The 24,584-nt window shown below is 40.3% G+C and overlaps 1 protein-coding gene across 4 annotated transcripts in view; it reads right to left on the bottom strand.

Moving 5' to 3' along the window:
* Nucleotides 1–24,584, bottom strand: part of GRIK2 (glutamate ionotropic receptor kainate type subunit 2) — a 438,302-nt gene that overhangs the window by 88,010 nt on the left and 325,708 nt on the right. For 3 of the 4 annotated variants that reach the window (XM_033143497.1, XM_033143496.1, XM_033143498.1), the window contains exons 13-14: nucleotides 19,269–19,387; nucleotides 14,652–14,869 (exon numbers count right to left, since the gene is read on the bottom strand). In XM_033143497.1, coding sequence (XP_032999388.1) covers nucleotides 14,652–14,869; nucleotides 19,269–19,387 — 337 coding nt within the window. Of the gene's footprint in view, nucleotides 1–14,651; nucleotides 14,870–19,268; nucleotides 19,388–24,584 lie in introns of those variants that run through there. The other variant, XM_033143499.1, reaches the window with a different exon arrangement.

Here is a 24,584-nt window from a genome sequence, read left to right as displayed (position 1 = left end):
TGGCGCTGTGGTCTAAACTACTGAGCCTAGGGCTTGCCAATCAGAAGGTCGGCAGTTCAAATCCCCGCAATGGGGTGAGCTCCTGTTGCTCAGTCCCAGCCCTTGCCAACCTAGCAGTTTGAAAGCACATCAAAATGCAAGTAGATAAATAGGTACCGCTCCAGCGGGAAGGTAAATGACATTTCCGTGCACTGCTCTGGTTTTGCCAGAAGCGGCTTAGTCATGCTGGCCACATGACCAGGAAAAACTGTCTGCGGACAAACGTCGGCTCCCTCGGCCAGTAAAGTGAAATGAGCGCCACAACCCCAGAATCATTCGCGACTGGACTCAATCGTTAGAGGTCCTTTACCTTTACTTTTAGATTTTTCCTAACCATGGGATTGGGTCTGCTCATGTTACCTGGCCTGTTCCTTCAAGCTTTAAGCTTTCAAGGATAGATGGTGAAAATTGCAGATTGGATTTGGGTGGCATATAAAAAGACAGGAGTCTAGCATATTGTCCCCCTCTTTCAAATCAATATAAGTACCATACATCTGGATTTCTTTCCCGCTCAGACCTAAGTAGACTAAAAGAGAAACTGGTGTTAGAACTACCCAGAAAGGTAAATGGCCCCAAAGTGCCTCACAGCCTGACTTACCTCACAGGATCAGTGAAAATCTGCCCATATTGCAACAGCCTTGATGAGTGACATGTACAGATTGGCACTGCTAATGTACTATGTTCCATTGTGAAGAAACAAAATTATTACGTGAATTTTGAAATAAGCAACTGTGAGATAGCCAAACAAAACACTATTTGAGCATCGTTTGCCTGAGATGAAGATCAGTTATTAGGGACAATTCAACAGAGCATCAAATTTCAGCTCTTCAATCTATTATTAAATACAGATATTGTTTAGGAAGTAAAAGAATGACAAGAAGACGATTCCAAAAGGAATTACAGTTGTTGGGGGATTCTTCTTTAACATCCTAACCCAACTTAAAAAGTGAGCAACCCCACTAAATTCAATAGCTGATGAAAACAGCTTCTAAAATAACCATCTAGAGACTTCAATAGAGTGAAAGAGTAATTTCAAAAATGAATTACTAAATTGTCTTGCTTTGTTCCTGCAACTGGCCATTTTCTTCATTTTTTTTGTCACCTTTTATTGTTTACATATGTTGCCCTGTTATTGCATTATTCCAGCCTTTGATTCTGGAATATCTATTTCTATAGCATATTGTCTGTTCCAGTGTGATTTTCCATCTTGGGGTGAGGTGGGAAATTCAATATTTTTGCTTTTAAAATCCAGAGTAAAAATCAACTGTTACCTCACATGCAGTGCATACAGAGAGATTCCCATAGAATTAACAAGAGAGCCTTAGCTCACTCTTCTCTCTGATATGCGAACTGCAAAGGCTTTATAGGGAACTATACGCACTATAGAACACTAATAATTTGAATCATGCAGAAAAGGAGGACTGGATTAGGATGAGAGACTTAGCCCCTCACAAATGAAGCGAGTGCTTTCTCAAGAAAAAAGAAAGAAAGAAAGAAAAGGAAGTGTGGAAAGAAAATGTGCCATGACTATCTACAATTGTCAAAAAGAGCTCTACTTCCTGTTACCCTCTCTACCTCCAAAACACCCTTTCCTAGTAGCAGCAGCCAATGAGAAGAGGGGATAAGAACACTCTGCTATCCCTTCCCAAGCTGCCTGTTGACTTGGTACCTGCAGCAGCCCCAGTGGTGTATGGAGATGTGGGGTGCCCTTTTCCCTCCCTGTTACCTTGAGCAACTGCACACCAGTAGGTAAAGTGTGATAGCCCTTCAGATGTGTATTCTTGTCAATGGTGCACTAAGGCATCAATGGGGAAGCAGGGCAGACTCCTTTTGTTCTTGCAGAGAGAAATAAGGGCAATGAAAAAAGGGGGGGAGCTGACAGAAAATACGGGAAGCACCAGTGGAGAGAGAAGCCAGTAATTCTCCAGCTTAGACAAGGAAGAATTTGAAACTTGTAATGCTCCCCTTTTGCAATTCCACAGAGATTTTTGAATCCCAGCTCCAAAATCTTTAGTTATAGGAAGAATGCACTTATATTCCATTCCTGTATTTTGAGCATGAGTGGGGGGGAAGACAGATCTATGGGAATTCACTTGTGGAATTTCAACTACACAAGTTTTCATCTCTAACATGGTGACTGTTATTTATTCTGGAATAGAAGATCATTTTTTTTCTTTAAGAATGTCATTTCTCTTTAACTTTCCTGTAAAAAACAACAACCAGGAATATCTCTACCAAATCATGGGCCATCTGTTAAACAGCAATGCATATTTCTGCCATTAAATTGTCTTGTTAATATTTTATCAGCGCTGAATGAGGAGGGAAATCCATTCTGAACAGTCTGAGTTAACAAAATATTCATGATATATAAAAATTTATCACAATATTCACCTCAAACAATTTACTTATCACTTACTGAGCTTCATTAACCTGCACTTTTGTATCAGAAAAAAATGTGAGTAGTTTTTGTCTGAATAAATTCAGGATATATACAAGCTAGGAAAACCACGCTATTTTTAGTGGAAAACAGAGAAACGTACGAGATGGTTCTCTGTTCAATGTTCAGCAGGTGCAAATTTAGACAACAATACCAACTACTAGACTATTCTGCTAAATATGTACTTTCAAGCTCTACAAAGCTGTTAAGCCAGAATCAGAGCAACACTTTGCTTCTCACATCAAAATCTATTATGTGCAGAAAATAGCACATTACTTAGATGTCGGTCAAACAACAAACAAACTCCCTGCCCACAAAGGTTAAAAAATAGAGGTATTAACATTCTGCTCTAAATCACAGTGAATAACACAATTTCTCCCAAAAGTAACTTTTCCATGTACTCATCCAATGTGACACCCTTGTGCAATGAGTTTATGAGTTCAAATTTATTTATATTTGGTATCGATAATTTAAAATCCAATTGTCCACATTAAAAGTCCACAATAAAAGCAGAACGATCCAGAATTTCATGTCTGATTTTTACCACATAGTACTCCTAGATAGGTGCTAGAATTCTATATCTGGTGATAAACATATCCACGTCAAAGCCAGCTTGCACAATGACCACAATACACATGTCTTGGGAAGGTGAGATAACAGTCTGTGACAAGCATTCTGTTCAAGTCAATGAATAACAGTGGGGAGGAATGTTTTATCTAAGCTATAAAACTCAGGGTGGTATTCAGGGCAATGCTGGCTCTGAAAACATATATAATAACACAAACGTAGTACTAATGCAGTTGGACACCATCTCTCTTACACCATATGTGAACTGACAAGGTAAAATCAGAATTTCTACTAATATAGATGGAAACTCTTCAAACTTCTTTAGCTGGCTAAAGCTTAGACAAAGGCTCTGAATAATGTTCAATTCATCAAATATAAGACAGATTGCTGCATTGGATCATATTTCACAACCATGGTAGTACACATTCATGGCTATTTTTCATACATTACTATTAGTGGAAATTTAGCATGTTGCAATCATTCTGAGCAAAGTACAAACAGCCACTGTGCACTCTGGCTGCATGAACTGAAAGCGTTGCTAAGAATAAAATGTTTCAATTGACCAAAAAAAGAGAGAGAGAATTTTCATCACACTGCATTGGATCATATTTCACAACCATGGTAGTACACATTCATGGCTATTTTTCATACATTACTATTAGTGGAAATTTAGCATGTTGCAATCATTCTGAGCAAAGTACAAACAGCCACTGTGCACTCTGGCTGCATGAACTGAAAGCGTTGCTAAGAATAAAATGTTTCAATTGACCAAAAAAAGAGAGAGAGAATTTTCATCACACATGCACAAGCAAAAGATGTTAAATCAGGACCCTAACGTCCCATCACCCAGTTACAGGTAGGTAGCCGTGTTGGTCTGCCATAGTCAAAACAAAATAAAAAATAATTCCTTCCAGTAGCACCTTAGAGACCAACTAAGTTTGAAAGCTCATACCAAGAACAAATTTAGTTGGCCTCTAAGGTGCTACTGGAAGGGATTTTTTATTTTTTATTTTGTCCCATCACCCAGTGTTGTATTTAGGCCACTCCAACAACATGACGGAATTATTATAGCACAGAAAACAGACACACAATACGGCCAACTATATCCAATCATACAGCACACTTTCTGATATGCACAATATCCAACTCAAAACCTCTCAGTCAGTGTATGGTCAACAGATCTATGTTTGGGTATGATTATATTGCCGTTGCATACAACTATTATCACTATACTAGTTTCTATGAAAAGTGGGCTACTACAGATTTGAAATTCTGCCAGTGCCAATTTTGAAAACATACACATGTTGGGAGAAGTCTGAATTTTCATTGAGAGCATTGTGTGGAGAAAGGTTCAAATAATCCTGATCATGGTCTCCCCTTCCCCAGATGCAATTTAGAATGGGGGGAAGAAATATTAATGGACACAAGGAAATGCCATTCAGGAAGTGGTAGAGTTTATTCCCAGTGGCAAGATATAGGTCACATGCCTAGAGCACAGTCTATTGGCTGAACTGGCTCTACTACATGTACCAAATAATACTCATTCCACATTTGTAGTGTAGCAGCACCTACACTTTGGAACTCCTTGCCTATTGCTATTAGGCAGGTGCCTTCACTGAACTCTTTTTGGTGCCTGCTTAAAAAAAACAAAAAACATTCCTGTTTAGACAAGCCTACTCAGAGGCTTAGAAAGTTGAGACAATTTTAATCCGTTTTAGTATTTTAACTTGTGTATGTTTTAAAGTATGGCTGCGAGTGTTTTCTTTGTACAATCAAGTACCATATAAATTTCATGAAATGAATTAATATATAGGCTATTATAGGGTTGCATAGGCTGGAGTTGTTGTGTGATACATTATCTACACCCGAATTGCACAGCAGTTCCATTGCATTTTGTTTCTTTAAGTCATATTTTCTGAGTTCCGGGGATGGGGTGTGGAGGTGGGAGGACAGCAGGGAACAAGGAAAACATATGAAAAGGACATTTTGATCACTACACCATGTGGAGCCCCATAAAAAGTGAGTGAAAAAGCTGTTCCACGGTAAATGCCCAGTATAGAAGCAGCCTAAGGGTAGTTAAAATAGCTATGTGGGGGGAACAATTTAAAACATGAACTCAAACAGTTACTTCTATTGAAAAGGCATTACATAAGTGACACAAAAAGCAAGAGGAGCAATATCATACATACATACTTAGCAGTAGGCAGCATCCGCTACCAGGATGTGACTAATTTAGAATTGTCCCCTACCCGTGAAGATGTTTGGTCTCTTGCCAGCTACAAGAAAAGCAGGGAAGCAAATGATGCTCATGTGTCTCTTTATGTTCTTCCTCATAAGAACTGGCAGCTTCCCATTCAGGCAGCTAACTTGGGAGTGATACTTTTATTCTCTTCCACACCTTGTTTGTATCCAGTGCTGCCACAGCATGAGCAGAACAGGCTTCCGATTCTGAAACAGGACCTCCGCTTCATCCTCACCCACATGCAGCCCCTTGTGAACCCCCAAAATCTATTCTAAAGGATTGGGGGACCCTCTGGAGCAGAGCAATGAATACAACACCTTCTGTCCAGTCACAGTACTAATGCAAGCAGCCTTTCATGTTACTAGAAGCATGCATCAGTGTCATGTTAAATTAATGTAAGTGTCCTGGGGCAATCTTGTAAACAGCAGTGAAATGATACAAACTAGAAGTCTTACTCAGCAAGTTAAACAGGCAAGGATGTTCTGGTACCATGGTTGCTGCTTAGATTCTTTGTCAAAGCCATTCAAGCTTCTGATTACATTCCGATCAAATAAACTTGCACATTTTCCCCCTTGACTATGATTCAGCTAAATAATTTACACAGCCAAACTCCCTCAATAGTTAATGAGTTTTGATGTCCCTGTGCCAATAAAACTATAAATTAACTATAACAGACGCCTGAAAGAAAGGTATTGCATGGTTATTCCAAACTAATATATAAAATTCAGCACCCTTTTTGTCTTTGTTCTTAGCCCATTCTTGCATGTTTTCAGTTTCTCCTACCTTTCCCCTCAAGCTTCCTTTGTCCTTCACATACGCTTCTGTTGAGGTCCTTTCATATTGTCCCTTCCCCCACTTCGGCCACCTTCTTTCTTGGTTCCTTGCCATCTTCCCTACATCTTTCTAATCAGCCTAACCCACAAAGCTACTGATATCCTGAGGGTAGACATATTGACAACTTTTCCTTTCCTCAAAAAATATGGACTACAAACATTCTGATAGCTTTGTTTCCTGAGCAGTTAGAATATGCCAGGCCATCATGCCAGCTCAGTCATGCAGTGTCAAAGGGATTACTGCCAAAAGCAGTTTAGATTCTGATCAGATTCCCAGCTGTTCTTCAGAATTCTGTAATTAGCAATGAAGGGTTTAAAAGCAAAGGCAGGAAGGAACTGAAAAAAAACTTAGCAGATTTTTGTTTGGGTTTCGATGTGGGTTATAACAATTATTTAAAATATTTTTAAAAATTATAAAAATGGTTAAAAAGAGTTCCATTTATAAAGCAATTTAAACAATTCCAAATATAAAACAGTTAAAAAGTGTTCCAATACAGATGCAGGCTGGCATAAATATCTCCACTTAAAAAGCTTATTGGGAGAGAAAGGTCTTTCGCTGGTAACTAAAAGACAACAGAGATAGTCCCTGTCTTTTATGTGATGGGAGGGAAAATCCAATACAGACATTGTAAATACTAATTATGAGAGGTAGAGGATTAAAAAACTGCTTTTTACCTCAATGATTATGATGTCTTAACAAATCACTTCTTTTATATCAGACCGATTTAGATAACCCTAACCCTACCAGTTCAGAAAGCAACAAATAGCTCAATCTTCCAAATGAAATGTGAATAGTAAGTTTTCAATTTCTGATTTAGATTCTTCTTGAACAAATGTTAGCTCTTCCAAAATCTTGGCTATGTTTCAAAGACAACTTTGATAAGCTTTTTACAAAGAAAAACTACTGTGGGAATTACTGTCAATCACAAGGATAGCTATTGTGCCTCACAGTGGTTGGTTCTAATAGCTATTACTGGGATTTCATGTTTTCATTTAACATTAAGAAACCATCTGGTGTCTTTATAATATGTTGCACTATATGCTACTGTTTTGCTCAATTCTGGCAGTTAGTTATTTTATATTGCTGTAATGAGATATAGACATAAACACAGAAGCAAGATCAAACTCAGCACTGTCATACTTGCGCATTGTCAATAAACCTGAACTACCAACACTGTTTCATCTTCATTGCCAAATATACCAAGTGCATTTGTACAATGGTGAAGGCAGGCAGTGAAGCTTTCATAGGAGTTGTGTGTCTACACACCGAGATCTGCAAAACAAAAGCCAAGCTTGAGAAGCGACTGGTATATGGAACATATCAGACCTTTGCATATGAAGGGAAAAGATCTGAAGGGGGGAACTTTGCATGTTCAGCTGAAAGTGCTAAGGAACTTCCACATGAACAGGAACCCCAATCATACAAGGTTCTGAATCATATGGTGGAATTGTAAGTATGGCCAGCTGAAAGCATGGAAATTCCTCTCTCGTGGGAAGATCTGAGGCTATGGCCTTTGGGGATGGTAGTGCTGGGAGCAAGGCTTATGTAGGCAGCCATGCTCCCCACTCCATGTGTGGAGATGAACAACTAAGCAGATCTTAATTGTCCAAGATGGAATACGGAATCATTTTCACAAAACTCCATAATTTTTTTTTTAAAAAAATTCTCAGGCAGTAAGCTTCATAACCATATTTCATAGTAACATTTTTTATTGAATAGCTCCCTACAACTTTTCATTCAACTATAATCCCTTGCAGATGACCACAATGCCTTGAGACAGACAGACAGGTCATGTATCCATAGCAGTGACCAGAGGAGGAATGACCACTGGGAGGAACACAGAGATAAGAAAAGCCATGGTGCGCCTGCTGCAGCACAACTGGGTGTCTTAATCTGACACAGCTGCAACAAAATATATGTCTCCTATATCAGCCTCCACAGCCCCAGCAGGTGCTATAACCTTCCAACAGTTTGACTTCACCCCCAAAGACACACTCCTCCACTGCATCCCAAGACAGACAGATGCCAACCAATCTTGTTATGATAGACACAATTGCTATTTAAACCTAGACTCAAGAATTCTATCGGTCATATGGTCAAGTTCCCAGGACAGTAGGATTTTCTTTCGTCAAAATGCGCACACTGTCCCCATCCTCTTTTAAATATCTCCAGGGGTAAGAGATTTCCTGGCTCTTGATCAATCTTATAAAGCACTAACACATCCAGTTAAAACGGTAATAAAAATGGCAGAAAATAAAATAGAAAAAACCTAACTACAGAAGACATTACTGAAAGCTCAAAGGTCAACATTTTATGACTGGACATGTTTCTCCAAGTTCGGAAGGCTACACTAGTTCCTTTTGCACACATCAGGCCTGGTCACTTCAGTGCTGCTAAGGCAGCGAAAACAATGCGGGAGATGGCAGTTCCAAGTTAGCGTCCTCAGCAGCCACAGCAGGCGCTATGATTCTCCAGCAATTTGAGGTGCATTCCATTGTGTCTGGAGGCAGACAGATGACAACAAGGCCTAATCCCTAGAACTGCATATCCAATTGCCAGGTTTCCCCTCCCCCACCCCATACCCTTTTCATATTACCAAACTGGACAATATGCTAAGAAGGCATTTAATGTACATCTCTTCTTTTTGAAAGTACTTGGGGGGTGGGTTGTAGTGTACAGGTAGGGTGAATTAATTAATCACCACTCCGTTGTTTTACCAGCGGAAATCGGCTCACCTGCCATTCTGAGTATGCAAAACTGTTATGGTTTTTTCCTCTGCTGTCGTTTCTTATACCAGGTTGTGCTAGGTTTAGTAGCTACAGCATCTGACTTCAAAGCTGATGGAAGTTGTACTCCAAAACATCTGAAGGACACCAGGTTGCAGAAGACTAACATATAGTGTACGTGTAGAGGTTACAGTGACAAGACTTTCTTAACTCCTAAGACACGAGGAACTGAGGGCATGCCACACCATAAGATCACAAGAAAAGCCCTGCTGAATCAGGCCACCATCTTGTTCTTACAGTGGCCAACCAGATTCCTGTCCTGGGAGCAGGACCTCAGTGCAACAGCAATGTCCCCACTTGCAGTCCCCAGCAACTCGTGTTCAGAGGAAAAACAGCAGGTTCCAACAGTGAAGATAGAACAGTCATACACTTATTGAAAATGGGCGTTTCCCAAGCTAATTGTTTGGGAAAGTTCTTCCAATACTCGGGAATGACTCTCAAACTCTGTAGTGCTAGAAGACATAGAATTCCATCCAGGTGTTGCAAAGATACACCAGAGCGAATCAACAAGGAAAATACAAAGAGGTGAAAAGAGAAATAGAAAAAGAAATATGTGCAAAAGGATATGGAAAAGAAAAAAGCAACAGCATAACACCATTTTGGCTAGAATATTTACTCAGAAAAATTGCCCCCCAAAATGCTTTCAAGTTCAGCCTGACAATCAGAAAGAATACAACATCAAAGTCTTCCACTAGTATCAGGCGCATATAAAATAAAATAAAGTCTTGTAGAGTTCTTTGGTAAGACTGAATAAATACTTCGTATCATAATCTCTTCGTGCCCTGAGACTTTAATCATATTGTTTCATTTTAAAAGTAAGAAAACCAGATTATTTAAACTTTCTCTAAATTTTGTTTTGACAGCTTCAAATATCCCTGCCATTAAGGCAGCTTTGATTGATTGATTAATTGATTGATTAGTTACAGTTAACTCCTACAAACTTATTACCTCTATTTCTCATACAGATTTTCAGAAGAAAAAAATTCTATAATGCTACCTGCATGGTAGCTTGTTTAAGGTACTTTTAGCTACTGAATATTAATACGTTCCAAATTCCATAGTTCTTTCACAACTATGTTAATGTTTACATAACAACTGGGTCTCAACAAAAATAGGGAAACACAAGCATTACCCATGGCACCTTGGAGAGATCTGCAAAAATCTGAAGAGCAACTAGTGGCTCACTGAGGAGAATAACCGCTCATCTGGGGCTATGGATGGACGACGTTTGCCACATGGCATGGCTGTGGTGGGTCCATGGAGGTGGATGTCAGGGAACTGCCACCTGGCCCGCTGAGGGGAACAGAGGGTCCGTTAGCATACAGAGAGCCCCAACGTCAATTCAGCAGCAGCACCTCTTCCAGCAGGGAAAGCTGCCACACCTCCAGTGGGGAGGAGAGGGAAGGAACCAGCCAGGTGGGGAGGGGGCTTAGGGTTGCCACTGAGAGCCCCAGCACCTCTTCTAGCCAGGAGCCACAAGCAGGAAGCCTGGAGGAGAGAGGGCTTGGGGATGTTGCCGAGACCCTGCGCTCACCTTGCCCGGCTTGGTCAGGAGGGAGGCACGCCATTTCTGGCACCCCAGTTGTGCAGAGGGGTGAAACGCAAGGAGCGTAGGACGGGACTTGGGGTGCCAAAGTTATTATGCTGGGGGAGAAGCTGGAAGGGGCCACTCCCGGATTCTGCCAGCGACTGAGACAGACATGCTTCTTGTAGCTCTGCACTATAAATAGTTTGCACAATAAAACTGCAAAAGACTTTGGGCTCCTGCTCTGTTACTCGTGAAGCACCTTCACGCAAACCTTACAGCTGCCATCTTTCAGTGAGGCCAGGGAAGGGGATGGTCACCTGGCGGCCCCCACCTGTAGCCTCAATGACCTCAAGTATGTGTGGGCAGTGCCTGCTAGGAGAATCAGGGGCTTGGGGGTTGCACCCAGCCTACCCCTGATCTATTTAAGGGGGTGGCCAAGTGCAGGCCATCCTGTTGCATTTTTGTCGCTGGATTTCCCACCCACCCAATCTGTTAGGGGCACGCTCAGTGGGGAGTGGGTGTGGAGCATATGGACTTTGCTATGGTTTACTCGGTGACGGTATTCTGGGCCAGGGAGGAATTTTTTCCTGTAAGCAAACTGGCCAGCTTGCAGGTTTTCACCTACCTCATAGCAACCATCACAACTTGGGTGGATAAGGCATTGGGCTGGATCTTTAGTTGCAGGGAGGGGTCCAGGAGGGGTGACTCTGTCCGGGAGCCAAACAGAATGATGGGCCAACATATCTCACCCAATGGCAGCCTGTACAGGATCATGGCACACAATCCATGTCAGGGGCTACTTCCCTACACAAGGTCAACCCCACCAAGTTCCTAACAGGTAATAAAATAATAATAATAATAATAATAATAATAATAATAATAATAATAATAATAATAATAATAATAATAATAATAATAATAATTTTTTATTTATTCCCCAGCCACTCTGGGTGGCTTCCAACAGAACACTAAAATGTTCTGTTAATCTATTAAACATTAAAAGCCTCCCTAAACAGGGCTGCCTTCAGATGTCTTCTAAACGTCTGGTAGTTGTTTTTCTCTTTGACATCTGGTGGGAGGGCATTCCACAGGGCGGGTGCCACTACCGAGAAGGCCCTCTACCTGGTTCCCTGTAACTTGACTTCTCACAGTGAGGGAACCACCAGAAGGCCCTCAGCCCTGGACCTCAGTGTCCGGGCAGAACGATGGTGGTGGAGACGCTCCTTCAGGACCGAAGCCATTTAGGGCTTTAAAGGTCAGCACCAACATTTTGAATTGTGCTCAGAAACGTACTAGGAGCCAATGTAGGTCTTTCAAGACTGGTGTTATGTGGTCTTGGCCACCGCTCCCAGTCACCAGTCTAGCTGCCGCATTCTGGATTAGTTGTACTTTCCGAGTCACCCACAAAGGTAGCCCCACGTAGACCGCATTGCAGTAGTCCAAGTGAGAGATAACTAGAGCATGCACCACTCTGGCAAGACAGTCCGTGGGCTGGTAGGGTCTCAGCCTGCGTACCAGATGGAGCTGGTAGACAGCTGCCCTACAGAATTAACCTGCACCTCCATGGACAGCTGTGAGTCCAAAATGACTTCCAGGCTGCGCACCTGGTCCTTCAGGGGCACAGTTACCCTATTCAGGACCAAGGAGTCCTCCACACCTGCCCGCCTCCTGTCCCCCCAAAAAGTACTTCTGTCTTGTCAGGATTCAACCTCAATCTGTTAGCTGCCATCCATCCTCCAACAACCTCCAGACACTCACACAGGAGTGTCACTCACACTCACACAGGTACCAGGAGGGCTGCCTGATGCTCGATACATGCTCTATGCCTTAGCCAAATCTACTCTTTCCTAGTTACAGGTATGCAGCCATGTTGGTCTGCCATAGTCGAAACAAAATAAAAAATAAAAAAAATTCCTTCCAGTAGCACCTTAGAGACCAACTAAGTTTGTTATTGGTATGAGCTTTCGTGTGCATGCACACTTCTTCAGATACCTCTTTCCTGTAATCAATAATGTTGTGGCCTAATTCAACCAAATACCAGTCTCCTGTGTCCATTCTTGTGGGCCTCCCTGCACCTGCCGCAGCAATTATGCTCCTGTGCTGGCAATGGCCCATCTTGGCAGCTTTCATCCTCCCTTTCCAAATGCCGATATAATCTTAGGTTATTTATACATTCAAATCTTACATTAATTAATAACAGTACCAATGAATCAATTCTTATTCTCAGTACCTTCATGTAGGATTCAGCTGCTCACTTTCTCCTTTGATCAGCTTTTTAAGATCAATGCAACCTAAAAAGCATTGCAAGGGGTTGGGCTAGATGACCCGCAGGTCTACATTTTTCTGAAAAACACACACACACAACCCAACTATGGTCCCTCTGCAGTTCTCACCCCAAGCATGATGGGGTGGGCATGATGTGCCAGGTGCCTGGAGTCGGCTGCCTCACAAGCCGGCTCCAGGCTGCAGCGACTCGCTCGCTGCCCCGAACACGAGCAGCGCGCAGCACAGGCGCAGCTGTTGCTGGGTGCCCCTGGGCGCACGCCGTGGTGCACGGTGCCACTAAACCAAATAGTAAAGACGGGTCTGGGAGTGAGTATCCTCTCATTCAGAGCAACTTCACAGCTTCCACAGAAGAGTGATTTGAGCTTCCAGTCCTCTCCTAGGATTTCTGCAGAGCTGCTCTCTGGAATGGAGCACGTGTGTATGAATCTGCAGATGAAGGGCGGTATATACAAAATTAATAATAATAATAATTTAATGGGTTTTTTTTGCTGGGGTGGGGCAACTATGTACTGAATATGGTTCTTAACTCTTAGGTATTTCCCTATCAATTTGTGAATCTAACTTTTAAAGCAACACAAGAAATCATGTGTATCAGAGTCTAGCAAGGCAGTGAGTCTCTTAAGATATTGTTTCATCTTAGACAGGGTGGGGGAGTTAACCAGCTTTTTCCTTGATACTCTTCTGAGCTCAACAGGAGTTAGGTGACCAACGAAGCTGAACCTGTTCTATCAGGAGCACCTGATTGGCTCAGCTGCTGTGTTTGCATGTTGACAACCTTGCTGCCCCTCCTCCTCGACCTGTTGGTAAGCAGCAGTGATGCAACCAACTGAAGGTAAGGTGAGCATCACTTCCCCACAACACCATTTGCTACTGCTAGTAACATGGTTGCCTTTTGAAACTGTGAGATTCCTATGACAGACCTTAGCACCTGGACTGGTTTGACTTTCATTAGTAAACTGCAGCAAATGAGATAGCATGAATACTATTTTAGTGCACTACAAGCTCAAGAAAAGCCAAGTAGCAAGTCCAGCCTTGCAGAAACAGGTGCCTTAACCGCTTTTAGAACAAGGAATGACGCACCCTCAGTTTCCAAGCAATACAACAGTACAGGTTCATTCTACTGAAATAGAAATTGTTTTTTTTCCCCTATACTGCATTGTCATTAGGAATTTAAAAAAAGAATTAAAGTCAGGCAAGGAAGAGTGACAATGGGCATCTTCTGTTCTCCTTAACAAAGGAAAACAAAGATGTGCAGCTTGACCCTATGGCTATACTCAAAGGTAAATGAGACCTAAGTGGGTATAGGTTTGTTTATGCAGAGAAACATGCTTACTCTGAATTAAGGTCAGAAGCCGGAACTTGTTAGTGTTTATCACTGCCTTAAAGTATACTATAAGAAAGGGACGCGGGTGGCGCTGTGGTCTAAAACATAGAGCCTAGGGCTTGCCGATCAGAAGGTTGGTGGTTCAAATCTCCACAATGGGGTGAGCTCCTGTTGTTCGGTCCCTGCCCCTGCCAACCTAGCAGTTCAAAAGCACGTCAAAGTGCAAGTAGATATATAGGTACCACTCCAGCGGGAAGGTAAACGGTGTTTCTGTGCACTGCTCTGGTTTGCCAGAAGTGGCTTAGTCATGCTGGCCACATGACTCGGAAGCTGTCTGTGGACAAACGCCAGCTCCCTCAGCCTATAGAGCGAGATGAGCGCTGCAACCCCAGAGTCATCCGCAGCTGGACCTAACGGTACCTTTGTCTTTATACTATAAGAAAGCTGCCTTTTTACTTTACAATGTTTTTTTAATGCATGAATAGGACATCATACTTTTCTAAACCTACCAAAATGTGATAATCTGGATGACTAAAATAATTTCTCTTCCTGCTAACCAACTACGCAGGAAGTAATATCCCCCTCCAATTAAATGGCAAAGGGCCTACCTTGAAAAAGGTCATCGTTGCTCCATCTTCAACTGCTCCGTATTCTATTTTTGTTTGTTTCGCTAAATCGTCTGCTGAATCGATGGGGGACTCCATGCGCTCCACTGTCAGAAAGGCGGCTAGATTAGCGGTATACGAGGAAATGATGATAAGTGTGAAAAACCACCAAATGCCTCCCACTATCCTGGTGGAGAGGGCTTTGGGCATGAGCTCGGAACCTAACGAAAATCAGGGGGGGAAAGATGAATCCAGTGCATAAACATTGTATTTCTCATTGTTAGAATTCAGTTCTTTTGAGTTTGTTTGTTTTCGTCACAGGGGTGAGAATGAAATCACTGAGCAAAAATAAATAAAGTGACAGGCATACATTTTGCTTATACAGGCGCAGAACTGAAATTGAAAATAAAACCAAATTCCACTCAAAGGGGAAGGTTTAAAAAGCTTTAGGCAAATCAAGCATTTATGGGACCCAAAAATATAGCAATGGGAGGTCCAAATCAATATTTGGCCATGATCTAGTGCATAACCAGATTATTATTTTTAATGAGCTTTAAATCAAGTGACAATGAAAAAAATAAAATAAGAAAGAGAAGACACTTGAGCTGTTAAAAGAGAACTAAAAACAAACAGCAGTCCTGAGCCTCCCAGTAAAATCTTGCAGCAGCTCTTCAAAGCATTTATGAACCACTAATCTGGCAGCTCATAAAATGTTTTGACTTCTGTAACAAATAAGCTGTTGCCCCAAGGAATCAGGAAAAATGTATCAGAGAAACTCTGATACAAAGAGGGTGCTACAAACCTGAAAATGTTGCAGCCTTAAAAAAGAAAAGTCACCATAATGAATCTATATGTAGCAAGGCAATGGTAAAATGAAACATCTCCCATCTCTATAGTTAGCCCCACAGCTTAAGATAAATGGGGCGGTCAAGCTACACATTTCATTTACTAGAGAGCAGTAGAACTATTACTCTTACACCTATATTATACGAAGACAGACTATAAGTGCATTGCTGGAGTTGCCTGATCATGGCACTAAAAACAGAGGGGGGCTTTAGACATTAATTTGTAATATACATAATGATTAATGCTAATTTAGAGCCTAATAATAGTATAGGAGGCACATAGCCTCCTTTTGTGCTTCATCATTTAAAGCCGTAATATTTTTTTCTTAATTTGCAAAAATATAAAATTGTAAGTTGGCATGCATGAAATTCTTAAAAATGAAAAACGGGATATTTTAATTAACTAATATTGGCAAGGCAAATATATATATATATATATACATATATATATACACACATTTGTTCCACAATATGAGTAAGAATGTTGCAAGGCATATATGCAACAAGGTGTTTCAAAAGAAATATACACATATTGTCTTTATGATAAAGGATTAGAAATTTTAATCAGTTGGCAAGGATTTTTTTTTCCTCTTTTCATTTTTGTTTTACTTGGGTAAAATGGAATGAAGGCAAGATGGACTATTTTATTCCCGATTAATTATACTGTTTATTTTGCATCAGTTAAGGAACTGGTCCAGAAAGGTAACACATCTTCCGATGAATGGAGCTTATGCCAAACTCAACATCAATTACAGAACAGAAAAAGAAAGGAAAGGAAAGGGGGGGGGGAGAAAAAGAAAAAAAAGAAGTGGTATCATAACTGGACTATTCGATCCAAAACAGCCCATCTTACCCTGCAGTTCATCTTACCCTTGCTGTTTCAAACAAAAAAAGCTCTGACAGACTTGGACATGACAGCCAACTCCAGCGCCAGACTTTGCCTAGAATTCTGCAAGGGAAAAAGTAGAAAAGTACCTTTCTGATGTAGTCGCTCCTAGGCCCTGTCAGTCAGACACTTAAAAGACACTAAAATGCTAACATTGCCAAACACCTTTTACTGCTTTCTCAAAAAAATCGACACTTAGGAAAGTCAAACAAGACTTGAGAGAAAAGAACAGTAGAAATGTTTGCCACAGTTGCCCCAATTACCACAAGTTCATATCTTACCCAAGGATTAAGAGAGGGTGCCACCAAAGCCTGTGAACCAGAGCCTAGTTAGGGGCTGACTGTCATGTACCCAAGGTAACGTCATGGCCAGTACTATATCCCACAATTTCCTGGGAGCAGAGAGGTGTGGGCAAGGAATGAATGAGATTCCTCTATCATGTAGCCTCCAGCATTCATGGAAATGTGTTTGGGGAGGGGGGGTGTCAATGATGCAGATATTAGTGTGTTAAAAAATTTTATTACACCTTGCCAGGGAACTTTTCATTTGAGGCTATTACCTGAACTACCCCATTAGCTTAGACCAGGGAGGTAGGATAATTTATATGCCTCTCCCACACTCAACCCAATACAATGCAAGAATGTCTCTTAAGGAGTGCACTGAAGGAATGCAGAGGTTTATAATGTTAATTAAAAAACAAAAAGCCTATAAAAATGGGGCTATAATGCATGAAGTGTCTTGGCCATGTGTGTTTTCTCCCCCTGGTTCAATTCAAATGTAACCAAATGCTAGTTTGCCACTAAATGGAAAGTGAGCAATGAAAGCAGAGCCTTTGAAGGGAGAAGGTAGGGAGAAGTAAGTGTATGAGCACAAGATAGTTTACCTTGCACCAAGCTGTGGTTTGACATTATCTCTGAAACAAACAAATGAAGGTTCTTCGCACTAATCTTTTTCAGAGGAAAGAAAATAGCATAATTATAGGAGGAGGAAGACTATGTTCCAATGGACCTTTGGGACCCATGAACGTTTCTTATGAACGCCTCATTGTTCATGGTTTGTTTGGTCCTTCGCTGTTTATTTGCCTTTTCTTGCAGATTACAAACCTCTATGTCTTGCTACCTCCACAGCAAAAATTGTGATCAGTTCTCCTTAGATGAAACCAATTGCATTCCAAGAATGAAATGAAGTGGATATTGGGTATATGCAGGACTCCTTTCCACTCAACCTAGTCCTCTCCTTCTGGTATGGTTTGTACATAGTCCTATGTTTCATAAAATATTATATTTATTTTATTTCTATTTAGGCTATTATTAATTTACAGGAGAATGGCATGAGATTTACCACTATGCAATATATTTGGCTTATCTATTTGTCAAGTGCTTTTCTAAATCATGATCTGATTGTCGTTTCTGTCGTTTAATGGAGTATCCACTCATACGAAAGAATGTTTAAGAATAAAATGGTCAGGCTGCAAAGAACACACTGGACATGTGAAATCCAGCCAGAGTTAAACATATTTAATTTGAATGAGAGAGTGTATTTAACTCTTTTCTGTTGAAATAAATGGAAATTACAATTGCATATCTCTGACTGGATTGTGCCTACTGCTATATTATATTTATTGTGGGTCTCCACGTATCAATAACTTCAAAAACAACAAGAATCCAGAGCAGCTTACAAGAGTGGTAGAGGTTTAATTAAAGTTGTTCTAACTTCCTGCTCCAGGGCAGCTTTGTCAATATGCCCTAACTCCTACATGTCTCCTATGACATTCTGTCAAGTACATTAATTACTTTCCCAAAAGGAAATGCTGTTATTTAAAATGAAAACAAAATAAATGTCCCCCCGCCCACCTGCACAAGATACATGTCAACCTTCTGTACTTTTGGTTGCTGAAATTAAATGCACCTAAATGTATACAAATACTCTCCTGCAACTGTCAGCTTCTCTTAAGATATCTGTTGAAAAATATGCTCAAGAAGGGGGCAAATGTTTTTGGTATTCCATGGAAATGTGGGTGTAGTCTACTAAAGGCAAGCAATGACAGCATGAAGAATAATGAATTTTAAAATAAGTAATGTTAATTAGATGACAAACATTACACTGCCCTCCTTTTATATATGTCGTATTACACTGGGGGAGAGGGAAACCTACTAACAATTTACTATAGATTATATTGTTTAGGACCACCACTTATATTGCCCTCTTGTAAATTAAACAAAATAGGCACAAGGGGAGTGCACTGTATAACCAAAATAAATAAATACCCTGTTGATGTATTATTATCTGTTCTCAGGTGAGCATCCCTATAATTTTAGCATCCATCTTTTAAAATGCATTTCTTTGCATGTACTGCACCATACAGCATGTGCTACGTTGTCAACGTTTGCCATGCCTTTATTAATTTGCATTTAAGGAATCTCAAACAGAACATGGTTGCAACAATTATTGCAAACTGGGATGGCATTTATTAACCATGCAATAAATGGCATCTCATTTCAGCACTGAATACAGAAAATGAAGGTCTACATCTAAAGTAGACAACAGTAAAGAGGTAATCATGCTTTCAGCTCTTGCTTTGCAAAGATGTCACTGTTTGAAAAATACAGACTAGTGCATCAATTAATGGCAGTGAGATGTACCTATATCCAGGTGAGAGGGAAGTGTCCTGAGAATATTGTAGTTTGGATTTATCTTATTTTTCTGGGTACTCTTTTTCAGAAAGTGGGATTCAAGAATGCCTAGATGTATTAATGTTAAAAGCTGGTTTATGGTTACATGCACAGAGGCACCCATGCAAGCAATTTGTGCCAGAGAAAGAGAGAACTGTCACCCCCAGCAAATAGTGGGACATGGCACCCAAGGGAAAGAACAGGCTGAATCGTATACCTTGCTGCATGAGAGCTCCAACTCCAAACCAGAAACTATTTAGCAAGGTAAAATTGTTTTCCACCACGTCTGAGTCGGGGTTGCAAGGGTGTGGGTTATACCACTCATAGGGACTAAACCTGTGGTAATTGACAGAAAAAAGAACATATTTAACAAGCAGAGAGCAGAAACTCTATCCAGCAAATTTGCTGCAAAAGAAACAGAAAAAAACATAAGAAAAGTTAAATAGAAAATAGAGAAAGAAAGTTGTCACAATGCAATTGCAGTATATAAATACAGGAAGCATTACAAGAAAAAAAATACCAGTGATAAAGTACGTTTGCCTTCATTAATGAATTTGCACAGTAACATAATATGGTGCCAGTAAGTCTTGCAAAAACAAAACAAATCACAGTAAAGGACTCGGCATCACTTAGACCCCCCAATAAATAGCACATCGTGTAGTTTTTAGGCATGTTGACACACACATAAAAAGGGAGGCATTGCAATATAATAATTAGCAAGTTATTACAGTGTAACACTACTAAAAACATTGTACAAAGGCTTTCCGATAATGATAATAGAAGGAAAACTGTTAAATAAATGTGTTAATATGATTGCACAAGACTAGTAAAATAGCACCTTGAAGTCTAGCGGAATTGTTATTAAACTAAACCTCTAAATGAACAGGGTTTCACTTAATAAAATAACAGTCTTGAGGGCACAGCTAAAACTAACATGTTTATAATGGTGTCAAGCTTGTGTGGAATACAAACCCCATTATCAGATGCACGGCGTGTTATCCTGAGTAACATGGTCTGGGGATAAGGCACACGGTTAACAGTGAACCATGAAGATGTTGGCCTACTGCTGAATTATGGGAGTGCCTATTGCTGTGTCTCTTGACCTGATTATGTTACCCTCAAAGCTGAAGTAATGGTGGGTGAATACAAAGCGACAGAGTCTGGTGGCTGGAAGTCCCATTATCAATCAATATGCAAAATAATAAACGGATCAATATCAGAAATGGGAAAATGCCACTCTGGGAGCATTTGAATTGACTTTGGAGTTGCCATCCTAGAGCAAAGAAACTTCAAGTGAGACTGCAACATGAAACCCCTGAATTATAATATATGAAGAGGTTCAGTGCTATCACTTGTGGACTAAACTGAGTCAATGGTGGGTTTTGTTTGTTTGTTATGATTGCTTAGGACACCGCATGCGTTCACTGGTTTACCGATGCCTGCATGTCTGGGATATCAATAACTGTTTTGTGACTTGTCAATCATACAATTATCACTTTCTGCGCTTTTCTGCGTTTCATTTCCCTCCAACCTCACTGTCTACAATGCCCCCGCTACCACACACCCTTAAATCGTCATCAATCCCTGAATTGAAAACGCCAGTAGAATCACAGTTCACTCAACTGGAGAAGGCAGCCTGGAAGTTACAAAGAGGCAAATCACAGATTCTGGGAAATGACACTGACCACATAATGTGTGACATTTACATCACTGATGGATTCCGGTCTTAAAACTTGTTTGTCAAATTGTGGCTAAAACATGCAAAAATGTCAGCTCGTTTTTCTTTATTGTTGCCTTGATGGAGACACAAGACACTTGGAAGCAAGTTTCACTGAAATAAAATGGGATTTCCAAGCTAAATATGTTTGAGATCAAGGTGTTTGATACAGATTCCTCTTTTCTTTCCTCTTTTTTGCCATGTTTTGATAAATTACTACTGTGTATGTGTGCTTTTGAGGACAAAACACACACACAAAATATGCACTTCAGGCACACAGCTTAATGATAGGAGATAAACTTCCTTTCAGATCACGTCTTTTAATTTTTTTGCAGTATGTGAGGATCTTATGTTTAATACCCACAGCACATTAGAAAAAGCAAACACACACAACATAATGCACAATGGACCATAACCATCACAATAATTAAAGAACTCATGCAAATTTAAGTGCTATACTCATGGTAATGATTTTTTTTTAAAGAAAAACAAATTTCTCAAGTCTTTAAAGCCACTCTGTTTGTTACAAACTCAAACTGGAATATACACCCATTATTAAGAGGGAGGGAACTATCGTGTAATTAATGTTATCTGAAAAATATTTCTGCCACTTCAGAGAATGCAATTTTCTTCCCAATAATATTTTCAACACATTAAAATTCAGAAGATCAAACAATCCATTTTTATCCTCTTAATACAATGATAGAACACCTCCTGTCTTAAAAGCCTGTGCTTGAGAAACAAAGAAATGTTTCATTTGGTTCTCAAAAGTAAAACTGACACGCTGCTCATGAAAGGTTGATTGGGTTATAATTAAATATTCTGACCTTATTTCTTCCGCAGCTTTCCAATAAATCTAGACTGGTTTTACTTCTTTGGTTGTCTACTGTTGTAGCAGGAGTCTTTTCCCCCCAAACTCATTTCGTGTTTGATGCAGTAAATTATTCACTTATTTAAATTTAAGCAAATAAATCCCACACACAGCTTTGCCATCTCAATTTTTAAAAGGCTGCATCCAAAGTTTTCTGCCCTGTAGGGCAGGGGCTCTTATGATAGCAGACAGGTGGGTTTTAATGTTAGGCAATGGAGCACTTGGACTCCACAGATGTGCTAGCAGAAACTTCTTGCGCAACAGATTGTACAATTTGCTGCACATCAATTTGCTGCTTATACATTCTCTTGCTGGTGAAAAGCATTTTGACATTAGATACAACCTAATGTATGTAAACTTCACAGGGAAGATGTTACAAGACAAAAAAATGTAAACTTCAAAGAGAAGAAGTTTTAAATTCAGTTTCTTTTAAAACCAAACAAATAGGCATTGTATGTTTTAGGTACTTCCATCTCAAGGGATACATTCCTCCTCCTCTCAATACTTTTGCTATTCTACAGAAAACTCTTATGAGAAGAGTAAATATAAATGCGCCATTTTGCTTGCTTTGTAATTTGGTCAATTAACAACACCTTAATGGTAAGAAGCAGTGGAAGACCCTTACTTAGTGCAGGTGGGGCACCCCCCCCCACGCTAAAACCCAATCCCCATAAAGCTACAGAAAGGCTCTTTCTATGCTCCTCTCATTCATTTGCAATACATACCTTCATATTTAGAGACCTAAATATCTCTTGGTCATCTCTTGTGCTGGCCAATCATCTCTGGACATGATAATCATCCCTAAGGTTCCAACCCTGTCTCCATGGGTTGTTTTTTATATTAAAAAAGTTTTTTAAATAATCAATTCCAGTACGGGTGGCTTACAGAGGGAGGAAGACCCCTCTGAACCTCTATTTTTTATTTCATTTCCCTTTGAATAAACTCTAGCTGGTCCCTCAGAAATGCACTGAAAGTTTCACAGCACTAGAGCAGGACTCTGAAGAGCCTCTCCAAGCAATCAGATCAATCTGAGCCAAATAGATGCATCCATTTGCAAGCTGCTAATGGCTCTTCTCTGAGGTGGAGGTACTTTGCCCTCCTTTTGCAAGCACCAGGAAAAAGCAACAGGAAGCACAATCTCCCCATCCCGGCATGGCTATTCAATGAATTCACTGTTCAGCTTCCAATTTCATCACTGCCAGATACAGGCATAGAGATATATAAACATTTCAGTGAGAGGAATAGTGGCAAATGACTCCAAAAGCATGTTTAGCTGTGTATAATCTGGTTAGTTCAGGGGTGGTAAAGGTAAAGGTGCCCCTGACCATTAGGTCCAGTCGTGGACGACTCTGGGGTTGTGGCACTCATCTCGCTTTATTGGCCGAGCGAGCCGGAATACAGCTTCCGGGTCATGTGGCTAGCATGACTAAGCCGCTTCTGGTGAACCAGAGCAGCACACGGAAACGCCGTGTGGTACTGGACCCTTTTTATTGTTGGGGGGGCAGGGAGAGGAGAGGACAGGAGAAGAGATTTGGCTGGCATCATAAAGGGGGAAGGAGAGAATCTTGTTTCGTCATGGGCTGAACTGAGCCTTTTTATTGTTGAGGGATAGGAGTGTCTACAAAAAAGATTTTCCTTAGCTAGACTGGGCCTTGTTTATTTATTTATGTTTAATGTATCTGAAAATATGATGCAGGCATATGCAAGATCGCTAACTCCCATCAGAAATAAAAGCAATAACTTACCATAACTGCTTTAAATAGAACAAAAAATATTATCAGTACTTTGAAGATCACTAGATGTTCATCTTGTTTCTCAGCCCCGGACTACTGCATTAGCAGGGCACAAGTTCCCACACTTCCAGCTGCAATCTCACTTTGAATGAGGAGATGGAATGGTGTATTGACTGGTGTAGATGTGGATGATCAAAAGGGAGAGGAATTCTGAGCCAACCAAATCCCTGCTTTTATAAAACTTTAAGATACTTTGTGTGAATGTCTGAGTGCAGGCAGCAGCAGAGTACTGGAGAAGCTTGTGGAACTTGCTGCTATAGTATTTAGAACTGATCCTACGGTGTGTGCGTGAAAATCATTTTTCTAATATTTTGGCTTAAATAAAATGTAATATTCCTAAACCTAATACTTACTGGAGTGATACACTCTTATATATGTAGTGGTAAACTATACTGAGGAGGCATGGGTTAGCTTCAGTTACTAACATAATCCTATTCATTTTAATAATAATAATAATAATAATAATAATAATAATAATAATAATAATAATAATAATAATTTTATTATTTATACTTTACTTAGAAGTAAGTCCCATTGTATTCAATTAAGTGGGCATAGAATTGAACCCTGCTCTTCCAGGTCCTAGTACAACACTCTTAAACATTGCATTAATAAAACTGCAGGTGTTCATTTAAAATATATGTTTTCTGTTCTTTTTTATTTTTAACTAGAGTTCTTTGCATGGTTTAGGGTTGGCATTGTGGGAGTGCAACCTTTAACAGCTGAGTGGCAGGCAGCAATTATTATGAATAGAAAAGTGCATTGCGTGAACTGGAAGGGAACTATTTTGTTTCTTTTCTAAAATGAACATTCCAAGCAGTAGTGGTTCATATATTTTATTCAGATAAAATGTCTAACATCTTTTGTACTGCCTACAAAATGTGAGTTTCCAGCAAAACTCTCTCTCTCTCTCTCTGTCTCTCTCTCTCTCTCTCTCTCTCTCTCTCGTGTGTTTAAAACAGGGTTGAGAGAGCATTACCAAATGAGCAGAGATATAAGTTTCTGTTCACTACTGAGGAATTATGACATAACTGCATGTATACTCATGAGAGCGAGCATATGACTAAAACTCTGTTAAGTGCTAAGTATTAATAAAACTGCAATGTTTAAATGTCCACTGTTTCTTTCCAAAGGAGGAGGACAGAGGGGAAA

Source organism: Lacerta agilis, chromosome 3, assembly GCF_009819535.1.
Source record: "Lacerta agilis isolate rLacAgi1 chromosome 3, rLacAgi1.pri, whole genome shotgun sequence".
In the NCBI taxonomy this organism is placed as follows: Eukaryota; Metazoa; Chordata; class Lepidosauria; order Squamata; family Lacertidae; genus Lacerta; species Lacerta agilis.
This window is presented reverse-complemented; position numbering and strand designations above follow the sequence as displayed.